This window comes from Labrus bergylta, chromosome 10 (genome assembly GCF_963930695.1).
Source record: "Labrus bergylta chromosome 10, fLabBer1.1, whole genome shotgun sequence".
Lineage (NCBI taxonomy): Eukaryota > Metazoa > Chordata > Actinopteri > Labriformes > Labridae > Labrus > Labrus bergylta.
This window is the reverse complement of record NC_089204.1, coordinates 17,045,662-17,069,879: the sequence shown is the minus strand read 5'-3', so window position 1 is coordinate 17,069,879 and position 24,218 is coordinate 17,045,662. Positions and strand designations below refer to the sequence as shown.

Sequence of the window (24,218 nt, the reverse complement as noted above, 5' to 3'; positions counted from 1 at the left end):
CCAGCGGGCCAGTTATAATGTCGAGCCCTGATTTACATTGTGGAGTAACAATACGATTACCCACATAAGAAACGCACATAAGACACACGCTCAAATACTTGCACACACACACACACACACACACACACGAACAGATGGCTGAGTCAGAGCTGTTAGGTCCTGTAAATTAGGTTTGAGAGCTGCCCTACATTGTTTCAGTGACGTATAAACTTGATGTATTAACAAGGCCATTAAAGATTCACATCCGTACACGAACACACACTCACAAACACAATCTCAGACGTGCTGTATCCTTCTGGTAATGATTAAGTCACAACATCTCTGAAGTTTACATGTGCGGTTCTGAGAGAAAGATCAAGTGCACAGGGATTAATAGTTCTTTGTTTTGATTTGAAATTTAAAAAAAATGATAATTTTCTTTGCAATTATCTGAAAAATTGTACTGAAATAATTCCTCTACATGTTGTCTTATTTACCAGAAGAAGACACTTTATTCTCAATGTAGCCCCATAACGGATTTTGTTTGGTCACTCTTCAGGCAAACAGCACCACAGAAATGAACGATGAATTATATTAAAGGCTTTATATGCTTAATATATATATATTTTTGTTTCACACTTAAATGTAATAGAAATCACCCCTAAGATGTCCTACAAAGCCCACCCAGGGGTGCTGTGGTGGTGAAATCCACCAACAGTCATACAACTAAACACTAAACCCATTTGTAATCGGGATGTCGACGATTAGTTAAAATAATTCATTAAAATTGATTGAAATAGTTCATTTAAAGTAAGCAAAAACAGGACTCAAATATAATAAGAAGTCATTAAAATAATTCATTGAAATTCAGTTAAATCAATTGTTAAGATTTATTTAAATAATTTAATGTGTTGATTGCTGATTAGATTAAATGTTGAGAACAATTAAAAGTCAACAATTATGAAGGGGGGCAAAGTGAGGGGCATAGAAGCTAAAAGCTCCCCTCACTCTGCTTGGTTCTGATTCTGTGTGATCAGTGAGTAAACCTCTCCCAGAGGACCTGAGGGGTCTGGATGCCGGGCTCTGTTCACGGCCACTCTGACCATTTTAGTTTTCTAATCCCCTCCAGCTTCTGTTAAAGCTCGCATTTTGCTTAGCATCCCTTAGGTATCTGCATGACTGTGTCTGCCCTTTGTGTGCGTACCTTTACGTCTCTGCCATGTAATGCTCCACATTATGTAGTAATCAATCCTGCAGATGAGTCTTTCTCCCTCTAATGAAATGGCATTTATCCACCTCTTCCCTGACCTTTCCCACGTTGGATGTCCAATTAAGATAGCCAGTGATGTTTTTTAGGAATGTTAATTGTCAAAGTAGTTAGGAGACACAGTAACAGTAATTACTGTTCTACTGGTGGTTCTTTTTAATTTCCTTTAGGGTATTATGATGTTAATGAGAAGAAGGACATCTTGCCATAGGATGACTATCATGTTACAAAGAAGTAATTGTGAATCCATACATAGTTGTAAGCCAAATGACAGAAGTTGAGGGAGCACTGTCTTTATCCAGCATTCGTGTATTTGTTTGAAATTATTGTTTTAAACCAATCATTAATGTTTTCTGAGCAGGTCTAGTCATTCAAACCAAAAAACTTCTGATCTTATTCAACCTCTGGGCAAGACGTCATCCTAAGAAAATGTCATGTGCCAAGAACTTAAAAGCTCAGTTCTGTAATGAGTATCATTTGGGCAGGATTAGAAACTGTACGAATATTTGTTTGTTTAAATGAGGAAAAAAAAAATACAATGAAGAATGAAGGTGTGACACGATTTAGAGGCAAAAGTCAGGTTCACTGTGTGAGCAAGATGATGCTCAAAACCTAATCAAGCTATGTTTGTCATTAAACAACATGTTGCAGAAACATTAGGGTGGCATTTTGACAATAAGCACAGTTTTGTTTCCATTCTTTAATATCCACTTTTTGAAAGGTAAAACAGTTTGCCTCTATTAGATAGTCAATCATAGAGAGAAGAGAAAATGAGTCAAACTATTATTGGGAATAATTTAGTCATTCATGAACCTTCAGGTAAACACAGATCCTCAATAGAAGAATTTTGATAAAACATGGGAAATGTTATTTTTTTTAAATTGAATGTAACAAAAATGATTAACAAAAAAGTTGTTATTTTTGGTTTATTAGTGCAAATCTTTCCAATGCCATGCCCTGACTTTACATCTCGTATTTTTCCTAATAATCTCCTCTCATCTGTCCTTTTTTCTCTTAATTTGTTTCAGTGAGAAAATGTCTTCAGGCAATTCGTTTCATCCTGCCCAAAGATGCTGCCATGAAGGTTTGTAAAATTGGGATTACATTCCTGACAAAGAATTGCTAAAAATATAATAGATATTTATAGTCCATTTCACATTTGACAAATGATGTGTAATGTGTGACCATGTTTTTCTGCAGGTTTTGGTGAAGTGGTACAACATCTACAACGCCCCCGGTGGCCCCAGTGCACATGCTGAGTGGAACCTGTTTGTCACATGTTTCATGACGCTGATGGGCTACAATACGGAGCGCCTCACCTGGACACAAAATGTGAGCCCACAGTGGAAGTGTTTTCCATTCTTTATCCACACAATCCTAATTTATTTTGCTCACTCGCTCACATGTCCTGACCTTGCTCTCTGTCGTTGGCAGCTGCATTTTGAAGTGCCTCTCTCTCCAGTGATTGCAGCCAAGAAGGCTCGCCCCTCTGACGGAGGCTCTGATGAGGTCTGTGACTGTTCTGATCTGTTGTGATGTCACAATAAGCACATAGTCATCTCTGCTGATAGTTTGAAATAGCGTGCGGAACTGTTAGCTCTGTAGGATAGTCACGTGTTTCATGGATAGAACTGAATTTCATTTGAGGCAGACATGACATTGGCTGAGTGAGTGTCAAAACAAGTTCAAAGCTCTAAATGGCACACCTACAGGTACCTAAAAAGACAGATATTAATTCTGATTTCCTGACAAGACAAGCATTCAGGAAATGCTCAAATTCCTTTTTGTTTTTCTTCTTCATTTTCCAATATCTTAGTAGGAAAGACAATTCCTTCAGATGTCACTGAGTGGCTCATTAAGAACAGAGAATCACCTGTAGTCACACACACTCATTTAGGAAATACTTCAGATTATCTGTGAGGAATGTTGAATAATCAGAGTTTGTTGTGGGTTCTCATCAAAAGCGAAAGATTATTGTCAAATGTCAAACAGCTGGAGGCTTAGACACGTGCTGTGTTTATGAGTGTGTGTGTTTGACCTGAAGAGCTGCATGAGTCAGATTCATCTGAAGCATGCAGGATTCCCACGGATCCTGGGAAAACCTGGAAAATAGATTTTCCTAGTCCCAGGTAGCCCACAGCTTTTAAATCATCATCAATCATATATTAAGGAAACAATGTCAGATTATAGATAAATGATAAATTAAACAAATCATTTCTATAACCCTAGAGCCCGGGTCTTTACAAATGAAACCAAAAAACGAAAAGGAAAAGAATGATACTAAATACTGAGAAAAATATAAAAATATTTAACAATACTAAAATAAATAAATTAAATGTATGTATAGGTCACAGCCATATACTTAAATGAACAGTTGCAGTTGTGTTCATCTTGTTCTGTGATAGATTTGTCATAATATTGAATCATGTAAGATATGATAAATTGTTTCATTAATTAATTTCATTTGTTTGATTTAATTTTGTCCAAGCAAAACCATAAACCGCACAAAGAGTTAAATCTGACCGACAGGAACAGATTATTGTATGGTATGAAAAAATATTTACATTCAGTGTATGTGTGAAACCTGTGTGTCATACCAGTGAAGTCATCATTGATAATGCCATGACAAACAATCCCCTTTCAGCCTGTGTCCTCCGAGCCCCATACTCTAAAGATACTTTCACACTTACTGGGATCTTGTCTTGGTTTTCTAGTGAACTCACAAATAAACATTAAAGTACACATTAACATGTACAAAAGGGTCATTGCAATATCTGCTTTTTTTTTTTTTTTTTATAAAAAAAACCCAGCATGGCCTCTTCTTAACCTTCTTCATGTTTCTTCTCTCTGAAGGATTGGGACTATTTGTTGGGGTCTCATTACCACCGTCAGATGAATTCCCAGACTGTCTGTGGACCAGCAGACTCCAGTGGCTCCAACATTTCTCGAAGCCCAGAGACAGAGGGCATGTCCTCTGTAAGTAACTCACTCCAGGTTCATTAAGCTCTGATTATTTAACGGCTATGATACCACTAGATTGAATAGGACTCTGCTTGTATATAGATAACAGATATAAATACAAATAATTACAGAATTTGAAAATGAATATATTCAGTTTGGAACCACTGATCATAAATAGACGTTTGAGATAGTATTGCTTTTATACACGATTCATTCTTAGTGCGCTTTTAGTTTTCAAATTTGTTGTGTTCTCAGTTATTTCAGTGCAAAAGAAGTGCTTCATCATACAATGACAATATCTCCCCTCTCGTATCTTACTGTGTACATTCTAACTGCCGAAGTCAAAGGTATTTTATGTAACATGTCTCTATTTCACAAGCAGAGTCAGCTTTATTGGTCATGTACTGAATGCTTACACACACAAGGAATTTGACTTCGGTGAACTGTGCTCTCAATGTACAAAAAATACAACATGAAATATCAACAATAAACACAAAATAAGCAAAGACCAATCTTAATCAACCAGGCTTGTGTTATATATGTTGGATTGAATACCATCATCATTAAAACTTATTTCTAAGACTTTCAAACTCAGAGAAGTCAGAGAAGATTTTGTTCTCAGGTAAAAATTGTGGTTTAACTGATAGCATGTCTTCTTAGAACTCTGCTTGAGTCTGTCTGCGACAGGTTTATCATTAGTGAAGTTGTTTGTTCAAGAGCAAATAGTACATCTCCTCCTTATTTCATTCATCACTACTGTACAACATTTTTCGTTGAGAGCCCCAAACAGCAGAAATGTCAAACAGTATTTGTCTCTTATCCCTGCTTCATTCTTTTGTTCGTAGGCGTCCTCTCCCTCCAGTCCCTCTCAGAGGCTGGACAGCTCGGCTCCTCTCTTCCCTCACATTCCTGCTCTTTTCTACGTCCTCCATCTGCTTTATCAGGAGCTTCAGTTAGACGAGCTGCAGAGAGCAAGAGCCTCCTCACTGGTCTGTCTGCTGCAACAACTGGCCAGGTAACCACTACCTGTGTGTGTGTTTGTGTGTGTGTGTGTGTGTGTTTGTGTGGTTTTGTATGCCTCCATGAGCTGATACCAAGAAAATAATTACCATGAATCCTGTGCAGGCTAGCACAGTAGTCAGTATTCTATATTTATAGATTGATTTGAGGGCTGATTACATTTAACTCTCAGCATCAGAGAAAAAAAGAATACACACTTCATTGTCTGCAGTGATTGTGTAGTTAAGGCAGTTTAGTGTTTTGTACTGAGCAATAAACTTCAATAGGTTGTCAAGTGACTGCTGGGATTGGTGGCAATGACAATAACAGAAGAGGTGGAGTGGGACAGTTCACTGCTCTTCAAAATAATTGGCCTACGATGGTTAATATGTGGGCTGATGTTTAGTGCTGTGCACATTTAAAACTCCTTCTGCTTACAACAGGCTTACTGTTTAAATACAAAAATTATAATACTGGCTGTTTGATCAGACAGGTTTTTCTACATTTACTTAAGTAGTTTGAGGACATGACTTGTTTTAATCCCCTTCACACATTGTCATTATTTAAAGAAATCTTATGTAACAGATACATGCAGAGGAACAAATATTCTCATGTAGTTAGAAGAAGAAGATATACTTTATTAATCACTGGAGGGGAGATTCAATTTTACACTTCGTTATTTAGACATGCTACCAACACAGGCTGAAATACACACACATGCACAAACAGGACAGGAGGAGGGGTCAGTGCCTTGCTTAAGGGCACCTCAGCAGTGCTCGGGCAGTGAACTGGCAACCCCTCCAGCTACCAGACCAATTTCCATATTTGGTCCACACCGGGACTTGAACCCTACACACTGAGCTACTGCCACCCCTTATAAGATACACCATGTCACGCAGGGATCAGAGCAGCATATGAGTGTCTCATCTCACTTTCATATTTACTGGCGCTAACATCTGGTGAAGGAAATTTCCTCCCACATGACACTTTGACAGAAGAATCTCTCACTGCACTTAACTTGTCTAATGAATGCACATTCAAGAGCAAATATATGTATCTCTATGCAGCATTGAATATGATTTTACCAAAGAATATTAAATATAATAGTGTGACAATTTCTTGACAAGGTTTTATAACTTGAAATCTAAATAATAACAATATTATCTATGACCATCAAAATATAATATAAGACATATAAATATATTTTTTCCTCTGTTTCACTCTCTTTAGTAATAGTAGCATGTTGTCACCCTAGTTAAAAAAAATACATGCATTTAAAAGGCAAGGAAATTAAGGACATTTTTTTTATCAATCAGAGACTGCAATAGCAAATATGAGTCATGAAAGAAGTGACAAAAATGTTAGTTAATAACTCTTAATGTATATAAAATACTGAAAAGATTCACAAAGTACTTAGGCTGCATAAGTGACGGGAGAAAAATGATGAACCGAGAAAGCTGAAAGCCCAGGAAGAATAGTTGATACTGCGGTAACGACTAATGGGGATCTAATGTAAATAAATAAATAAAGCAGAAAGGGGATAGAGATGAAAGATTTGTTTTATGGGAAGTCTCAGAACTTTTTTTTTTTTATAAATGCTCATTTACTATTTGCCGGTGTACAATACACATGCACCCAACTGAAATTGTGTGAGCTTCCAGGCTTTGTACCGGGATTGAAAAGTATTGATCGTCTGCTGTTGAGTGAAATGGTAATGACTCACTGCTGTTAATTACTCAGAATATGCATTCAGTAACTTTTAAAAAACACTCTAAATGCCAGAGATGCTCTTTAAGAATGTGGAGCCTATTTTAGATTGGATTCATTTTTTAGGTGAAACTGGATGTGTTTGTGTGTATGGAGACATAGTTACACGTTAATGTGGAATTTTACATTTTTACACATTTTATTGTCTTTGTTTGCAGAGACCTCCAGTTGGAAGAGTATGTCGATCTATACTGGAGAGATTACACTTCATTGATAAGTGGCTTCAATGAGAGCTGCCTCATAGACCAGGGTAAGACCATGTCATCGTCGAATAACAGAATCAAATCAGGAAACGGACAAGACATGTAGTGGAGGAGAGAGGGGGTCAGGGTGGTCTGCTGCCGATAGAGGCAGTCCCTGCAGTCTATAGGGGTTCATTTGTATGTCTGGAATGTCTTGAAGTATAACTCTTAAATGGTGGTAGGTGTCTTTAAGTCCTTATTGTAGATTTTGCAATTGATTTTAAAAGTGAAAAAAAAAAAAATAATAATATAGAAGTTCCTATCCACAAAAGAAACCCTAGTGTTTTGTATTTTTTCTTAAATCTCTGTACTTACTTGTTCTTCTCCTCTCCTCTCCTCTCCTCTCCTCTCCTCTCCTCTCCTCTCCTCTCCTCTCCTCTCCTCTCCTCTCCTCTCCTCTCCTCAGGCCTTTTTGCTCAGATGCAGCGTCCGTCCTTCCTCAGGGCAGAGCCTCCCTGTGTGCTCAGCTGGCTCAGTAGCTGTCTGAGAGGACAGGAGATCCCACCTTTCCCCTACCTGCCTGGCATCTGTCAGAGGACCAGACTACTGGTTCTGGTACGATCAAATCTTTTTTTTCACTTTGGGAAGTCATAACCTTTATTTAAGTAATGTCCATCATGACTCCGAAAACCATGTCATATTATTGTTTAGCAATTTAGCAACAAAATGCATCAATCAACGACAACAAAATAAATAGATACCAGTACTGCTAAACACAAAAAGCAACTAATTTGACTCTGAACTCTCTTATTTACAAGTTCAGCAGTACAGTTGTAACGTTTTGGATGTCTATGTTTTGGATGTATATGTTATGCTTTTAATTGAAACTTTGACGTTATTCTGTCAGTCTTAATTTTTCCACCTGCTCCAACGGGATTGATTGTGTGTGCGTGCGTGTGAAAGAGACTCGCACAGTGAAGGTATAGAGTTCAGCTTAGATTGAGACACAGTCAGATCATCTACTTGTGTAGCATATCTGTGATTCTATTTCTGAACATAAAGAGCAATTAGGGCATGCTATGGCTGGTTATGTGCACATGCATGTGTGTGTGGCCCTGAGTGATTCAGCCTTCCCATTTAAAGAAGGAAAGGCAGATTTCTAGTCGGAACTATAGAGATGTCGGATGTGATGACTGAGACAGAAGCAGAATAAAGAAACAAACACATAAATAGACATAAACAGGATGTACACTTTAGTAAAAGATACAGATCATGAAGTAAAAAGTTCCTGATGAAGTGAAGCCATGAAGAATTCAATAAACAGTCAAATATAGAATACGTGGTCTGCAGTACAATCTTTAAAACAGGACATTTCTATCGAGCATATCTGTTCAGTGAGTTAGACTTACATTCCTGTAGGACTTCAGTCGTTCTCTAGCATATCCTGATGATTGTTCCTGATGGTTTAAATGACATTTGGTTTAGTTTCTAACATGTATTAGACGTAAGACAATGACATGAAAATCGGCCTTACATCCCTACCAGTCCAACATAACTTTGTAAAGCAGGCCCTAGGGCAAGCCTCTCTGCCTGTTCACCTGTCAACATCAGATTTGTGTTAATGATGTCATAACACCAAAATGTGTTTGTCTGTTTGTTTGTCTCCAGCTGCAGTTTTAAAATGCTGCTGTGGTTTTCTTTGCGTGGTGCATGTTGCACTAAGTCTGACCCTGCAGGTCTGAATACAAACAGAGAGAGCTTTATGAAGGTTTTTTTTTTCATTAGCATGTATGCATTTCCTGTATCTGAAGACAAAACTGCATATACATGATTTGAGATGGAGGAAAAAATCGATACAGCATAGTATCGCATGGTGATATTATTTTTATATATATATATATATATATATATATATATTATAATAGAAAAAAATGCCTTTTTACTTTTTAGTAATTATTTTTGAACAAGTTGCATTGTTAAAAATTTCTGCAGTTGTATAGTCATCCATACATGTTTGTGTTCAGTTAAATTCAATTAGACTGTAACATCAACAGTTCAGATTGTGAGGTGCATGCAGCCTTTTACAGGGTTTTACTTTTATCACAGTGTTGGTCAGTCGGGGGCTCGACTCCACGCAATCGCACTCCCCCCCCCCCCCCCCCGCTCTCTCTCTCACTCTCTTGGTTCCCGTCTCTTCCTGCATGGATCCATGAGCGCGCGCTCTCTCTCCCCCGCTCGCGCTCTCTCTCTCATGCACGCAGCAATTTTTTGAATGAATGAAACTATTAATAAAAACAGGTCGGAAATATATTTGGGCGGCCATAAATTTACCTGGACGACCCGCCCAAGTATCGTCTATGTGTAGGAAGCACTGCAGTCCCGCGGTCCTTGCGGCCCACAGGTGGCAGTTTTTTGCGGCCCTCTAGGTGGCGCTCACAGCCCAATTGAGAATCACTGCTCTTTAAGTGCTAGAAATAACATTGATCTCGACCTAAGATATCTTAGATTTGTAATTATGAATTAATAATAAAAACAAATGCTCTGGTTATTTATGAATGTATTATCCATGATTTGAACTTCTTCAAAAGAAGTTAGTGTAACGCTTTATTGTGCAGGAGGTAATGGAAATAAATAAAACTAAATGGAATGTTTCATGTTGGCCCTTAGATGAATACTCATCATACTCTCTGCTTCCTCTTTGTCTCTGTGTTTCTCTCCTCAGAGTTATGCTCTCTATATCCTCAGAGATGAAAATGCTACTTCAACAGATGTCTCAAAGTACCTGACCAAGCTCTCCGCAGGTGTGTGTGTGTGTGTGTGTTTCTGTGACTTCTAGCCTTGAAGATCATTGGATTTGTCTTTGATTGCATCCTGGGACTGTGTGTGTATCTGACTCTTTGACTGTTTCGTGTATGTGTGCACGTGTGTATGTGAACATTTATTGACAGCCAGCCCTATACCTGTCAGTCCGATAGTGGCCTGCTCCAGGGCGCAGTAAAACAAAAAGACAAGAGGTTTGCAGTGACGCAGGTGTGCCAGTCACCTGATCCCCTCTGTTTGTTCTCTTGACAAAAGACCAATACAGTGTTGAGGTGGCAGCAGTCGCTGCAGGTATTTGATCTGCCTCTCTTCCACTGATACAGAATTGGTCATTGACTTTGTGGGCGGTGTGAGAGTCCAGTGAGGCTCGGTGTGAGTGTTTTTTTCCTCAATCCTCATGTTGACATTTTTTGGGGACATAACAAAACCAGACAACAGTAAAAGTCTTCCCACATAAATGCTGTCCTCCACAAAGCAGGAACAAAAAGTCACCTTCATTTGAACCTTGAATTCATTTATTGCCCATTCTTTTTAGTGACAAACTTAAAGCTACCCATCAGTGCAGGTTTGAAAAGGTTTTAAAACAAACCAAAAGTTGTTCTCTTAAGTGAAAGGAGGGTGTATGAGTTCACACCCCACAAAGGGAGACCTAATGAATCAACCCACTGACCTCTTATCCCTGCTGTCTCGCTCTCTTATCTCTTTTTTTTCTGTCTCTTCCTCCACTTTCTCAGGCCAGAAGTCGTGCACCGGTGAACCGCACTACAGAAGGTATTTACAGCAATGAAGGAAACATTTTTACGAGTAGATATGTTTGATAGAAAATGTTTAAACCTGTAAGTGATTGGATGAGCGTATTTGCATCAGTACACACAAAACTGATTAAAGAAGGCAAGTCTGAAAATTAATCAAATATCAATGTTTTTACAAGGTAGTTTTTTGTACAAAGAAAGTTGTGTTTACGGTCAATTTCATCAAAACACATTGTATATTCAAATGGGGTGACATCTGAGCAACACATAAGCATGTCCCACTTTGACCATTTTAAATCTGTATTGTTATGAAAAAAACTGACCAGAATACAGACGTCTGCTTCTTCATCGCCTGTTGTGGTGCATCACTGAGTTTGTTGGTGCATTACTGCCACCTGTAGATCAGTTGAGTGGTGAGAACTCATCATTATCATGAATTTAAACTGTATTGTGAATAAGAAACAAAGTCATGAGAAGCTGTTTTATAATTAGCTTGAGGTTAAAAAAAAAAACTCCACAAAGAGGAATTTAGGACAACATGAATTGTAAAATAATTCCTATTTTAGAGCCATTTCTCCTGAATGAACAAAGTTACTTTAGATTTTGAATACTTTTTTCCCCTCAATTCTTAGTCAACCTTTTTGTAACGGATTGCTCTATATTTGTTTTGTTTGTTTAGACAGAGCAGTGTGAAGATGAAGTTGCCTGGTGAGAATCTAGCTGAGCAGCTGGTCGTCTGGCTCACCTCAGAAGGTAAGACAAGCAGGGTTTTGATAGGTTTTGGTGATATGGATATGTAGGATCCTCCTTATCAGAAGACTTATAAGTAATAATGCAAATGTGCACAATCACAGCAGTGACACTACGGTGTTTGATTTTGCTTTCTAACAGCCAGGTCTCATTTGAAGAGTGTTGGTTATTTAATTTCTTCTGAACAACTTGACATGTACCAGATTCTAAACACTTCCGTTCTACTTCAAACAACAAGTAAATCATATTTAACCCACCTTCATTTGCAACCCACATGACCCATATGATGCTGCATTTCTTTCTTTTGCATGTTGAAGAGTTTTTTGGGGACATTGTATATTGTTATTCATTCCTCTCTTTTCTCTTGCTCAGGTTTCACTCTGAAGGACCTGGAGTCTGTCCCCTTTGGCGTGGCTTTGCCCATCAGAGAGGCCATCTACCGCTGCAGGGAGCAGCCATGCTCTGATTGGTCCGAGGAAGTCTGTTTGCTGATTGGGCGACAGGATCTGACCAAACAAGCTCACAAGATGACTCTGGCCAAGAGCAAATCTGTGAGTGTGAAATAATGTATAACCCAAGGCCAGAGTACCCTTTGTTTAACACAAGTATCTCTGAAACGGTGACTCCCATCAAACATATAACAAAACAGTCTTTGATCTTGTTCCTGTAGGTATTTTCAATCACAAAATTTGCAGAGAATGTAGGCACATTCATCAAATCCCCTGCAATATTTGATACAGCATGAAGTTAGCCCAAGTTGCAATTGTTTAAAAAGTGCCAAATGTCTGAAGAATGCAAATTCTTTGAAAGCACATGTAGATAAAACCTTTGCCTCAGAATTTTATGCACTGTTATTTATCCCAAGTCAGTCTGAAAACTCCCCCACAGAGGATTCCTTATCAAAAAAACAAAAGGTGCTGATCACCTGTAAATACAGTACTAACTGTAACAATACTTTGTGTTCTTGACAGCAAGTGTCTTTAGGCATTAGCTGCCCTTCGCTTTTGGAATCATGTTTAAACCAGTAAGATAGTTTGGATGGAGCATCATTCCCCTTATACTGTTCAAAGTGTCATACTGTAGTCGCTGCATGTGAATATTTGAATGATTTGTGTTTGTATGTTCAGTCTGTAGGTTCAGGTCTGTCTTTGGAGCCTCCTCCGACCACAGAAGCAGATGAGGAGGAAGATGGGATGTCGGACATTATCCAAGAGGTAACAGACACAGTTAACAGTATCTTTGACCTGCTCAAATATAAAGATATTTTGTAGAACCTTTAGTCTTACTGAAAAGTGTTTATGGTGTAACAAATACAGTAAATAGAGTTTCTGAGTTCAACTTCTTTCTCCTCTCTAGGTCACGGGACTAATCTGGAGTCAGGATCTGAGGATCCAAGAGGTCAGGAGGCTCCTGCAGAGCTCCAGGCCGGTCCGGGTCAGTGTTGTCCAGCTACCTGAAGTTTCTGATCACGAGTACATCGAGGAGAAAGAAAACAAGTGAGTGAAATGTACCATATGTGTGTGTACTGATATCCTCTGGTCCTGCTACATAGATACTCGAAGAAAGCAAAACTCTCTTTCAAAGGACACATTTTACACTGAACTATAATCTGGTGAATTGCTTATCATGCTGATATTTTTGTCATCCTTTTGCACTATTTAAGATTTGTCATCTTCTTTCTTTATTACCGTCTCAGTGTTTTTGCATCTTCGCTGTGAATAATCAAGGATAGCTGGAAACTCCTCTATATTGTTTTGATTTTTCTCACTTAAAGTCTTAACTGTTTCTTTAGTTAAACTTCATGCCTTTATTTTTATTAGCATTGAGATTTTAATGATTCTCTTCATTTTTCACATTGAAATGTACAGCTGTAACAATCAGCATGTCTAATACTTACAGTGTAGAGGTAAATAATAATAAACATTATAAATAGATTTTTCATTGAATTCTGCCTCTCTTTTTCAACGTATCTTCCCCAGACTCCTGCAGTTGTGTCAGAGGACCATGGCTCTCTCTGTTGGCCGAGGCCTCTTCACTCTTTTCTCCTATCAACCCGTACCGACTGAACCTTTACCTGTCCCAAAACTCAACCTCACAGGTAATGTGATGGTGAAACTTGCACTCTCTCGTCCTTGTCTATATACCTTATAATGACAATAAATATATGTGGAATTATGTGAAATTTGAAGACGTGTGTTCCAGACAGGGAGTAATAAAATATTAAAAATCCTCTTGGGGATTATGTGGATTCTATAATTCTGTATGTCTGTATTTATTCACATTTTCTGCTGCAGGCCGTGCCCCTCCTAGAAACACAATGGTTGACCTAAACAGCGGAAACATCGACGTTCCTCCCAACATGACCAGCTGGCCCAGCTTTCATAATGGAGTAGCTGCTGGACTCAAAATAGCTCCTGCTTCACAGGTCAGTTTAAAAGCTGGCCTCATGTTTAGTTTTACATACAGCTGCGTCTGATTACTAACTCGCTTCTACAGTCTAGCCTGCTGTATTTATCATATTTCTAGAGACAAACTCATTGAAGCTTTGCAGTGTAAACTTTCTCGGTCTTCCCCAAACTTCTTTTTGTTGTACAAATAAACATGACTTTTCCTTTTCGTCTGTTAAGGTGGACTCAGCGTGGATAGCCTACAACAAGCCAAAGAACCCAGAGTTGGCCAATGAGTATGCAGGCTTCCTTATGGCCCTTGGCCTCAACGGACACCTCACCAAGCTGGCCACACTCAACATCCATGACTACCTCACTAAGGTACAAACGTGCACACAAAGATTCACATGTGCAGAAACTTTCTAATTATTTGTTTCACAGCACAAATAAAGCAAACATATACATCAACTGAAGACCCTTCTGACGTACACAGGCAGACATATTTAGTCTTTAATGAAAACTTCCTCTCTTTTTCTGGCCTGAAAACGTCCTGCAGCAATAAAAAGAGTGGATTTGGTGTTCTGTCCTGAAATTCATTCATTACATTATTTGGTTGAGGATTCAGCACCCGTATAAATTACTGAGGGTGAGCGTGTTTTTCGGATTAACTCCATGAATACTTCCTTTCAGTTCACACAAGAAAGTTCTTCAAATGACTGTTTCCCTCTTTGAGACAGACACACAAAACAGAAATCCCCAAGATGAGGAACAATTGTGTGAAAGGAAAACAAATATGAACTTAATTACAGTTTATAAAAAAATACACCCATCTACTGTCATTACCTCGTGCACACACACCTACACACACACAGTTCTCGAATGACTGTAAATGAGAGACGTGAACTCAACAACTCAACAGAGGCAGGCAGACAGTCAAACTGAAACTCTGCCCTCTCGGAGCTTTGAAACGAGACGAGCTCTTCCCACTTTCAGGTGAGAAAAACAACAGGATGCTGAAAACCAAACCATGTTTTCTATCCATTATGCAGACACTGTTAAAATGTGGTTAAAGAAAAAACCATTGCACAAGAGTTCCGGGGAGTGAGTACACATTGAGCATACTCAAGTCTTTCAGATGGATTTTGTTCTGGTCTAACTTTGATTCAGGCTGCATTTCATAAAAACCAAAGTGTGCTTTCCTTATGAGTCATTTCGCAACAACGAGGACTAAGAGTCATCATACAGATGTTAGAGTATTTGTAATTTGAAGAAAGTCCACTTCCTGAAATGGCTGAAAGAAAAAAGATGTGGCGTTAGAAGAGGCCCTGAGGGGAGGGGGTGGGTTCCCCAAGGAGCCCTGAGGAGGTGTTACTTTTCAAATCTTGCTAGCTTTCCAGAAATACCAACCCTGCCTTTAAGAGAACAAACTCTAACTAGACCAAAAAAAGGCATCTGATGACACTGCAGAGACCTGAGTTGTAAAGTTGTCCTCAACACACAACCCTGACTCTGAAGGAAGGCTGTAAATGTGGTTGACAGTGAAGCATGTTGTAGTTGGTGGTTCTCTCTAGGTTTCTATTCTCGCTGTAAAAGAGAAATTACACAGGCATTCTTGTGATCCGTTCATTTTGATTGTGTATGGCTGTGGTTTGAGAGAGAATGTGGAGGTGTTTGTGTGTCTGTCCCTCATCGTTTACAAGTTCCCGGTGTTCTCAGTATGTTGCTTCCTTTAGAGCGTCTTAAGAAGTAACTGGTGACATGTCCATCCCCATTCATTCGTTTAACACCAACCACTTAACATAATGTGACAAAAAATATTGAATGTGTATTCTGGGGTACACTTTTGCAGTTAGATGTAAAAAAAAATCTTGCCTCTGTTGAAAACCGAAGGCCAAGAATTTGTTTGCCACATTTTAAAAATGGTTGCTAGTGGCACCCTGGTAGCTGCAAATGTCAGGTCCTTATGCTGTCTGCCAAAATAGTTTTTCAAAACGTGAATCAGATGGAGGAAGAGAACTAAGTTAAAATGCTGAACACAATTTTCATGTTAATTTGATTGAACTGCCTGAGAGTTATTTTATTTGCTATGAATTTGGATTTAGTTCAGCATTGTTTCTAATAAAGCTGACAATCAGTATTAAGTCAGTCTGTTTGAAAGAGTTGTCTTGAGTTGTTAATCTCCGACTGTCTGTAACAAAGTTTAATTCATAAATATTTTAGTTACTTAGTAACACAATGAACACAATAGTCAAGTTGTTGACTTTATCTGCAAATATCTTAATACACACAACTGTGCATCATTTACTCCACAGTCAATGTGTTGCTTTGTAGACAACCTGTTTCAGAGTGTTAGGACTACAAACATGTAGGTCACCTCACCTCTGTGTTATGTCTTTGTGATTATTAAATACACACACAGAGTGGTGATCCACAGGGGTCTAATGGACACTGTCAGTCACGTTGAGCTGATCTGAAAGCTGTTTGGACATTTGTGAAACCAGAGTCACAGTCAGAGCTGAGGTTGTTTGTTCTGCTTGCAGCACGTATTCACTACCCACAGACCTCCATTAAGCTGCGAGAAGTCAATGTATTTATTTAAAAGACAAAAAAATCACCAAGATCAAATAATTCTGAGTGTGGATATTTTTTCATGTCTTTGTAACCCTATAATATTTATTTTCTCTGTCTCTGCGATGCTGCTACCTCAGGGCCACGAGATGACAAGCATTGGGCTCCTTCTGGGTGTGTCTTCAGCCAAACTGGGCACCATGGACATGTCAATTACCCGCCTGCTGAGTATTCACATCCCTGCCCTCCTGCCACCCACCTCCACTGAGCTGGATGTGCCCCACAATGTTCAGGTGTGAGGGATGTAGACTGAACTGTCTACATCAGAATGGATTATCTTATCAGGGAAAGACTGTGAAATTACTATTTTGTATTAAGTTATGAGTAATAGAGTCATTACACGGCTATTAGTGTGTCTTTGTAGGAAATTATTTCTACAATCTGCAAACCACACATATCTACTATATTCTATTTTTCAATCAGGATAGATAAACAATGAGGACTCAATTCTGTTCTTCCTGTCTGATCTGCAGGTTGCTGCTGTGATTGGCATTGGACTGGTGTACCAGGGAACAGGACACAGACACAATGCTGAGGTCTTGCTGTCTGAGATAGGTTTGTTTGTGTTTGTGCAAAAGAGTAATGGAATAAAACAAGACTTGGGGTCAAAAACAACAAGCCCAATACATTTGGATACAACTCATTTGGCTGTAAGGACATCAACTTTATAACAAGCACCTCACTATCACAAAACATATAAAACATAAACTATGACATGTCTATACGATGAAAAGTGCTCTGTTTGTCTTTTGATGTTTGTTTGTCTTGTTGTTTGATGATCACATGTTGCATACTACATTTTGCATGCATGTGAGTACTACTAAATGATGTACAGTCAGAAGACTCTGAAGAAAACATATACTTATAACAGACTCTTGGTGTGGTTCTGATTTGCTTTCTGGATCTGGACCTCCTAGTTTAGAAGTGTCTGGCCCATTGAACTGTAGTTTTCCACTTTTGACCCTTTTGAACTGTGTGTGTGTCCGTTTCATTTCCTTTATAATCATTGAGATGGTTTCATTTTGTCATCTGTGTGTGTCTTTCAGGTCGACCACCCGGACCAGAGATGGAGTACTGTACAGACAGAGAGTCATATTCACTGGCTGCTGGTCTCGCCCTGGGCATGGTCTGTCTTGGGGTAAGTCACACAAAGAAACACTTTACCCCTGCAATAAATATTTGAAGACACAATTGCAGTGATCCAACCGGCTGGAAGTTACACGAGAGACAAGTCAGAATGGATTAGATTATTTTTTCCCTGCACAAATTGTCAGTGAAATGAAGTTGATCTGGGGTTGCACAGGGATGCAGTAGTCAGCACTATTGCCTCACAGCAAGAAGGTTCCTGTCAAACAGGGCCATTCTTTGTGGTTTGAATGTTCTCCCAATGCATGCATAGGTTCCCTGAGGGTACTCCAGCTTCCTCCCACAGTCCAAAGACATGCTTGTTACTTTAGTTGGTGACTCTAAATTGTCAGCACAATTAAAAAAATTACCAACCCTACCTTGAAGTTGTCATAAAATACAGGTATACACCTACTCTCGCCCAATGACAGCTGGAATCAAGAAACAAGACCACAGAAACATTTTCTGGTTTGAATCTTTTGTTTGTATTTTCACTAGCTTACTTTTTGCCTTGGGTCACGTATCCGTGGTAAAAACAGGTTAAAATCATAATAATTTCCTGTTAGAACGACCCAGACCTGATATTTTTGAATAGAATAGAATTACTTTATTGATCCCAAACTGGGAAATTGTGGCGTTACAGCAGCAGGTTATCCAACACACAATATGAGTAAAAAAAAACAAGGCACTGAAAAATCGTGAAACCTTTGGTAATTGTCTCACTTTACAATATGTGTTCATGCTGCCTGACAGAGAGGAAGCAGACAAGTTCTCACAGGAGTTTAAGTGATGTCTCACTGTTCTTGTGTTTGGGTTTCTTTGTCTCTTTCTTGTTGTATACATTTCTAAATTACCCTGAGGAAAGATCACGATTCTCTTATCCCTGATTTTAATCCTTCATTATCTCCCACTTTGCGCTCAACATTCTCTGTCTCATGTAAACCAACTCATCTCAACTCTAAACAAACAACTTTATTCTCTCCTCTCTAATGTCCATGCCACCTCTCTGTTGTTTTGCAACTTTGCCTTATTTGTACACACACACACTTTATTTTGCCTCTCTCTCTCTTTTCATCCTCTCTTCTACACTTGCCCCCCTCCTCCCTCTTGTTTCTCTCCTTGCAGCATGGCAGTAACCTGATTGGGATGACGGACCTGAATGTCCCTGAGCAGTTGTATCAGTATATGGTGGGGGGGCACCGCAGAGCTCAGGCCGGGGCTAACAGGGAGAGACACAAGTCCCCCAGCTACCAAATCAAGGTAGATGGACACATTTCTATTATCTGCCATGAAACACTGCGCTCATGTTTGTATATTATCTTGTCTTTTTATTATGTGTTTATGTGGTGTGCACAAACCAAGAGAAGACACTGATAGTTAGCTGACTGCTTTGTTTTCTTCCTTTGGTTAACTTGCTTACCAAACATTAATCCCTCTCATATGGTCGTCACTTCGTCTTTCAGGAGGGTGACACTATAAATGTAGACGTGACGTGCCCAGGAGCCACGCTGGCCCTCGCCATGATCTACCTCAAGACCAACAACAGGTGAGAAAAAGGTCAAGTGATAAATGTTCACCTTTTTTGTTTTCCCTCAAGCATTGACTTGCCAAGCTTTGTAAAGATGTAGAATGAGTGACTCCTCATGCATTTATATGGTGCGGCCACCGCTTTGTGCATTTTCATGAACCACTTACATGTCAGTGATCTTTTGTTACCACATCTGCTTTGGCAAAATAACAGAACTGACTGTTTGTATGTTCAGTAATATCATATAGAATAATAAGAATTCTTTATTTGTAGAGCATTTTTAAAGACAGGTGCACGACGTGCTTTACAGAAGCCATTTAAACGAGACAATCGCAATTGCAAACACAGAAACGGCAAAAATTCAGGCATACAGTTGTAACGAAAGACAAATGAAGGTAAAAACAACAAAACGGGAGAGTTGAAATCTGCAAACCGTAGCTCTGTTCAAATGATCTGTCAGCTAAAAAGGCAAAAGTCTGTCAAAATGATTCTTGAGGCAGGTTTTAAAATCAGAAACAGAGTCAGCTGAATAATTCCTTAAAATACATTAAATTATTTACTTGTATTTTTATTTAAACTTTCTGCATATGTCATGAACTGTTTCATGTTCCTTCACTCATTGGCTCATGATTTGAATAATCAGTTAGATAATGGCAATGGACATTTATATAATGTACTTTACTAAAGCAAAAACATACTCTATTTACCCACTTTACAATTTAATCTGAAATTCAAACTCTAAAAATGGATTGTTTTGATGAATTGATTGGAGAAACGTGATACCTCATTCAGAGCCAGCATTGTGCATGTATGAATAAGAAATAGCATGATAGGTTCAGAAGCTAACACAAGTACTGTATTGACCCAGAAGCAGTTTTAAAACTGCGGGTAGCATGTTGCCTTCTGCCTTTCACTCATTTCATGTCCATGTGAGCTCTGAGCAGAACATCTTGACCCTCCCAAAGACACATCTCATCCCTCAGTGTGTCGAGTTCTCACTTTGTCTTCCTGCAGAATGAATCTCGTCATCGTCCAGCTCTCCGCTATTGGTCAAGGGGTTCTGGTCTTCCCTAAGGCTCGTCTCATGCCGTCTGTCTAGTGGTTGAGAGAGTTTTGAAGGAGGGTATTAACACCTCATTTTCTCTTCCTGGTTCTTTCCACAAGGTCGATTGCTGATTGGCTGAAACCTCCAGACACTTGGTTCCTGTTGGATTTCATCAAGCCTGAGTTTCTGCTGCTGAGGGTTTGTGTGGCACTAGCTGTGTGTGTGTGTGTGTGTGTGTGTGCGTGTGTGTGCGTGTGCGCGTGCTGTTTGTGGAATAATTTTTACCACCTGCCCATAATCTGTTTCATCTAACTTTCTCCTTCTCTGTCTTGCGTCTCTACCCTCTCAGACTCTTGCCAGATGCATCATTATGTGGGATGAGATCCTTCCGAATGCCGAGTGGGTCAAGAGTAACATACCCCAGGTAAGAAATACACACACAGCTGACATATTTGGTCCTGTGATGCTGCAGACCTTAAAAAAAAGTCAGCATGACTTGTAAAGAATTTAGGGAGGTTTGGTTGTTTTCTGCTAGCTTATCTTTCTCAGTTGAGTTATTTGAATTTAGCTAGTCCTAGCAGCAAATTGTGCCTTGAGGTACCTGACTTCTGTAGCTGTGGTTGTTGTAAATTTAATTTCTAAAGCCTTATCCAGTTAATAAAAGACCTTTAATCTTTGTTGTACAAATCGGCAGTCTAGAATGTCTTTTCTTGATCCCTGCAAAAAAAATAATTCCCCCCTTTTCAGTAATGACTTAGCTGTTTTTATTTAATAATATTTTAAATATAATTCTAACTTTAATGTTCTGAATCCTTAAACCAGCCACTGAAAGACTGAAAATGAATCTTATTCACTAGCTGCTTCAAACCAATTGAGGGATCGATAAAGTTGTATGAATTGAATTAAGAAGCTATCAATAAAACTGTTTTCAACATTTTGTTTTTAGATCATAAGGGGGGCTTTTGATCCTTCAGAAGACTTTAATCTGGAGACAATGTCGTGAGTATTTCAGTCAAAAATTGGCTTTTCATTTTTATCATATAGATTTCTGGTTGAACCTTGGATATTGCACCTTGTCAGTGTCATTCAGCATCATCAGTGCCTTCTTTAGTTTTGAAAGTGTTTTTTTCTTGACATTGTCCAACCACCATGACTGATCATCTTCCTTTTATTCGTATCCAATCAGTCAAGCACAGGACTACATAACTGCGGGGGCTTGTTTGGCTTTGGGCTTACGTTTTGCTGGCTCTGCCAACTCTGATGCCTTCGACTGCCTCTACAAGTTTGCCGGGACCTTCATGCAGCTCCTGTCCCTCAGTGGTACAGCTGCCGTTGTAAGTGTCTGTGTTTCATTAGAAATGTGTACTCTGGTCTAGTATACAAATAGCCTCATAAGATTGTAACAGTCATGGAAACTGATGCTGCCTCACTAATACTAAAGATTATATTTCATAATATTCCCCCTTTGCTCTCCCTGTCTGTATGTGAACTTGTGTGCCTGTTAGCAAACGGGATATTACAACCTGCAGACTGGTCTGTCCATGATACTGCTGGCCATGTCTATGGTGATGTCCGGCACGGGGAACCTGAAGGTCCTGCAGCTTTGTCGATTCTTCCACAAACGTACTGGCGGAGAGATGAACTACGGCTTCCACATGGCTCATCATATGGCCCTGGGCCTGCTCTTCCTGGGAGGGGGCAGGTGAGATGCCAACACACGCACAGATACTACTGTATTGTTTTAGGTGCTGAGAAGATTTTCTGATCAACCAAACGCATATTTAAATTAGTCTAAAACAAGGATTTACTTTTTTGTTTCTGTCTTTTGTTAATGTAAATCTGTGACTGCTGGTCATTTCAGTTTAACTCAAGTGTTGGTGGCCAAATGTGGAATTTGAAACATGCCAGATTTACAAATCTACATAAATTACATGGAACTGCTGCTGAATGACCTCAGATGTAAACTAGCTCTAAGCTAACCCTGGTACAATGCATCACATGGCAACATTTACGTTTAATATTGTACATGGTTCCTTATAAAAATAACATAAAATAAAAATAAAACAAAAAATAAAATAACAAGCAAACAAAAGATCTATTATATATTTGCATACTGTGCCTTTTCTCATGAAGTATTCTCTTGAGTATTTGTGTTCTTCTCAATATATGACTAGTACATATATGTTAGAAAGTATTCATAGTTTGAACACCTTGATCATTTAAAACTTACCTTTTCATCTGAAGCAGAGTGTTGCCAAAACACCAGAATAAAACATTCAAACTTTCTGGAGTCTTAGAAATTTGAATACAGTCTCAGTTACATATGGCCTGAACCACTGTATGCTAAAAAGTCCCTAAATCACACAAACACACTGTTTATGGAAAGGACCAGGCGTTGCATCTAAATCCACACATTTTTTTATCACATTTTTTCCCCAGAATAGATCACATTTGTACAGACACACAAACCAGGTTCCTCCAACCACTGACCTCAGGCTGTGTATTTTACAGAGAAACATCTGCTCCCACTCTCTCATTAAATGTTGCAAATGTTTCTCCACCTACAGCTGTAATCAGATGAACCTTTTTTGTTTAACCAGGATCACATTTTATTTTATATCTGCCAGCTGAAAATCCTCAAAGCTGCAAAGTCAGTTTGAAGCTTGTGAACCAAAGAGTGTATTATCACGAGTGTCCTCCAGCGGGTCTGTAGAGGTTAAAGTTGATGCTGGGGAACAAACATGTCAAGTCAATGTGGGATTTCCTGGACCCTTCCTCTGCTTGTGTGTCATTCAGTGTCTCATTAGAAAGTGTTCCACATGATTTGCTTTATTTTGATATAGCTACTTCCAAAACTATTTTTCTAGTGTTTCAATTTCACCCTTTTTTTGGTCTCTCTAGTTCTCTGTTGGTATATATATTTTCCTTCCTCTCTTCTTCCATCTCTGTTTCAGTCTACTCAGTTAGTTTCTATTCCCATTTATTTTATTTTTTTTTAGCAGGAAATTGAAGTGAAAGTGTTTTTTTTTTTTGTTTTTTTTAAACCAAAGTCATACGTCTTTCAGACAAGTGATCACTGGGCCATAATGTCGTTCTATATCAGCTGAACCCAAGGCCTGCCTTGTATGTTTGTCACATTTTTGCACGAGTTTATCTTGGCAGCTGTTCTTCGGAAACCAGTCATGAGCATGTGAGGTGTTATGATTACTCCTACTTTTGCCTTTTATCCAAACACTGACGTCAGAAATGGAGTCCGTCCATTCACACCTCCCACTGCCTCTAAAATAGCTTTTATTACAAGATAGAGTCTCATGATAGAATAATAAAGTGCAACTTCATATAGAGTATTTTGTATCTTGTGGAAAACAATTCTATAACTATACTTCTTGCTCATTACGGCACGTCATACACCAGATTTTAAAAGTTTTAGCCGGGTATAAATGTAATGCTGTTAGGAAGAACTGATTGTAAACAGCAGTCCTGCGTCTTTTTGTAGAAAGGTCGACCTAACCCTCAAAGCAGGAAGTGTCTGTCTTGTGTTGCTGTAAGTCAGTTTAAGAGTCTTATGTTGCAGATTTAGTTAAATGTTCAGGGGAAATCTGCAATGTGATTGGTTGAAAATAAACAGGGTACTTTATTTATGAAAAAACATTTTTAATCACATTTGTTGAAGAAAGTAGAACAATCATTACTTTGTTAAATATATATTCCTGCAATAACTTGTGATTTCTTAAATCTCCTGTGTGAAATGTTTGGGGTTTTTTTGTGTTGATTTTGGCGCCTCAGAGGAGCTTTAATGGTTGTGAGAAGTTGGATGAAAAATAAAAAACTTAGACTTGAGGAATAGATGATATATCATGTAAGGCAAAGGAAAAAAATGGGGGTAAAAAAAGTGGAAAACACACATTTTACCTTTGGTACAGATGCTCACACTTGTTTTAATGATCCTAATGTATGGCTGCGATTTGATACTGATACCTACTTCTCAAGGTTTTGTTTGCTTTTTTACGCCTAAAAAAAAACTACAC

General features: G+C 38.8%; 1 protein-coding gene across 1 annotated transcript in view; it reads left to right on the top strand.

Moving 5' to 3' along the window:
- The window catches only part of anapc1 (anaphase promoting complex subunit 1), a 47,994-nt gene that overhangs the window by 11,260 nt on the left and 12,516 nt on the right, over window positions 1-24,218 (top strand). The window contains exons 18-43 of the mRNA XM_020653126.3: window positions 2,275-2,330; window positions 2,447-2,578; window positions 2,681-2,755; window positions 4,100-4,222; window positions 5,053-5,222; window positions 7,132-7,223; window positions 7,622-7,770; window positions 9,878-9,956; window positions 10,710-10,746; window positions 11,407-11,480; window positions 11,850-12,028; window positions 12,605-12,691; window positions 12,834-12,973; window positions 13,457-13,575; window positions 13,772-13,902; window positions 14,105-14,245; window positions 16,573-16,725; window positions 16,966-17,047; window positions 17,539-17,630; window positions 18,743-18,877; window positions 19,081-19,163; window positions 20,310-20,388; window positions 20,540-20,614; window positions 21,137-21,189; window positions 21,377-21,524; window positions 21,696-21,892. Coding sequence (XP_020508782.2) covers window positions 2,275-2,330; window positions 2,447-2,578; window positions 2,681-2,755; window positions 4,100-4,222; window positions 5,053-5,222; window positions 7,132-7,223; window positions 7,622-7,770; window positions 9,878-9,956; window positions 10,710-10,746; window positions 11,407-11,480; window positions 11,850-12,028; window positions 12,605-12,691; window positions 12,834-12,973; window positions 13,457-13,575; window positions 13,772-13,902; window positions 14,105-14,245; window positions 16,573-16,725; window positions 16,966-17,047; window positions 17,539-17,630; window positions 18,743-18,877; window positions 19,081-19,163; window positions 20,310-20,388; window positions 20,540-20,614; window positions 21,137-21,189; window positions 21,377-21,524; window positions 21,696-21,892 — 2,881 coding nt within the window. The remainder of the gene's footprint in view (window positions 1-2,274; window positions 2,331-2,446; window positions 2,579-2,680; window positions 2,756-4,099; window positions 4,223-5,052; window positions 5,223-7,131; window positions 7,224-7,621; window positions 7,771-9,877; window positions 9,957-10,709; window positions 10,747-11,406; window positions 11,481-11,849; window positions 12,029-12,604; window positions 12,692-12,833; window positions 12,974-13,456; window positions 13,576-13,771; window positions 13,903-14,104; window positions 14,246-16,572; window positions 16,726-16,965; window positions 17,048-17,538; window positions 17,631-18,742; window positions 18,878-19,080; window positions 19,164-20,309; window positions 20,389-20,539; window positions 20,615-21,136; window positions 21,190-21,376; window positions 21,525-21,695; window positions 21,893-24,218) is intronic.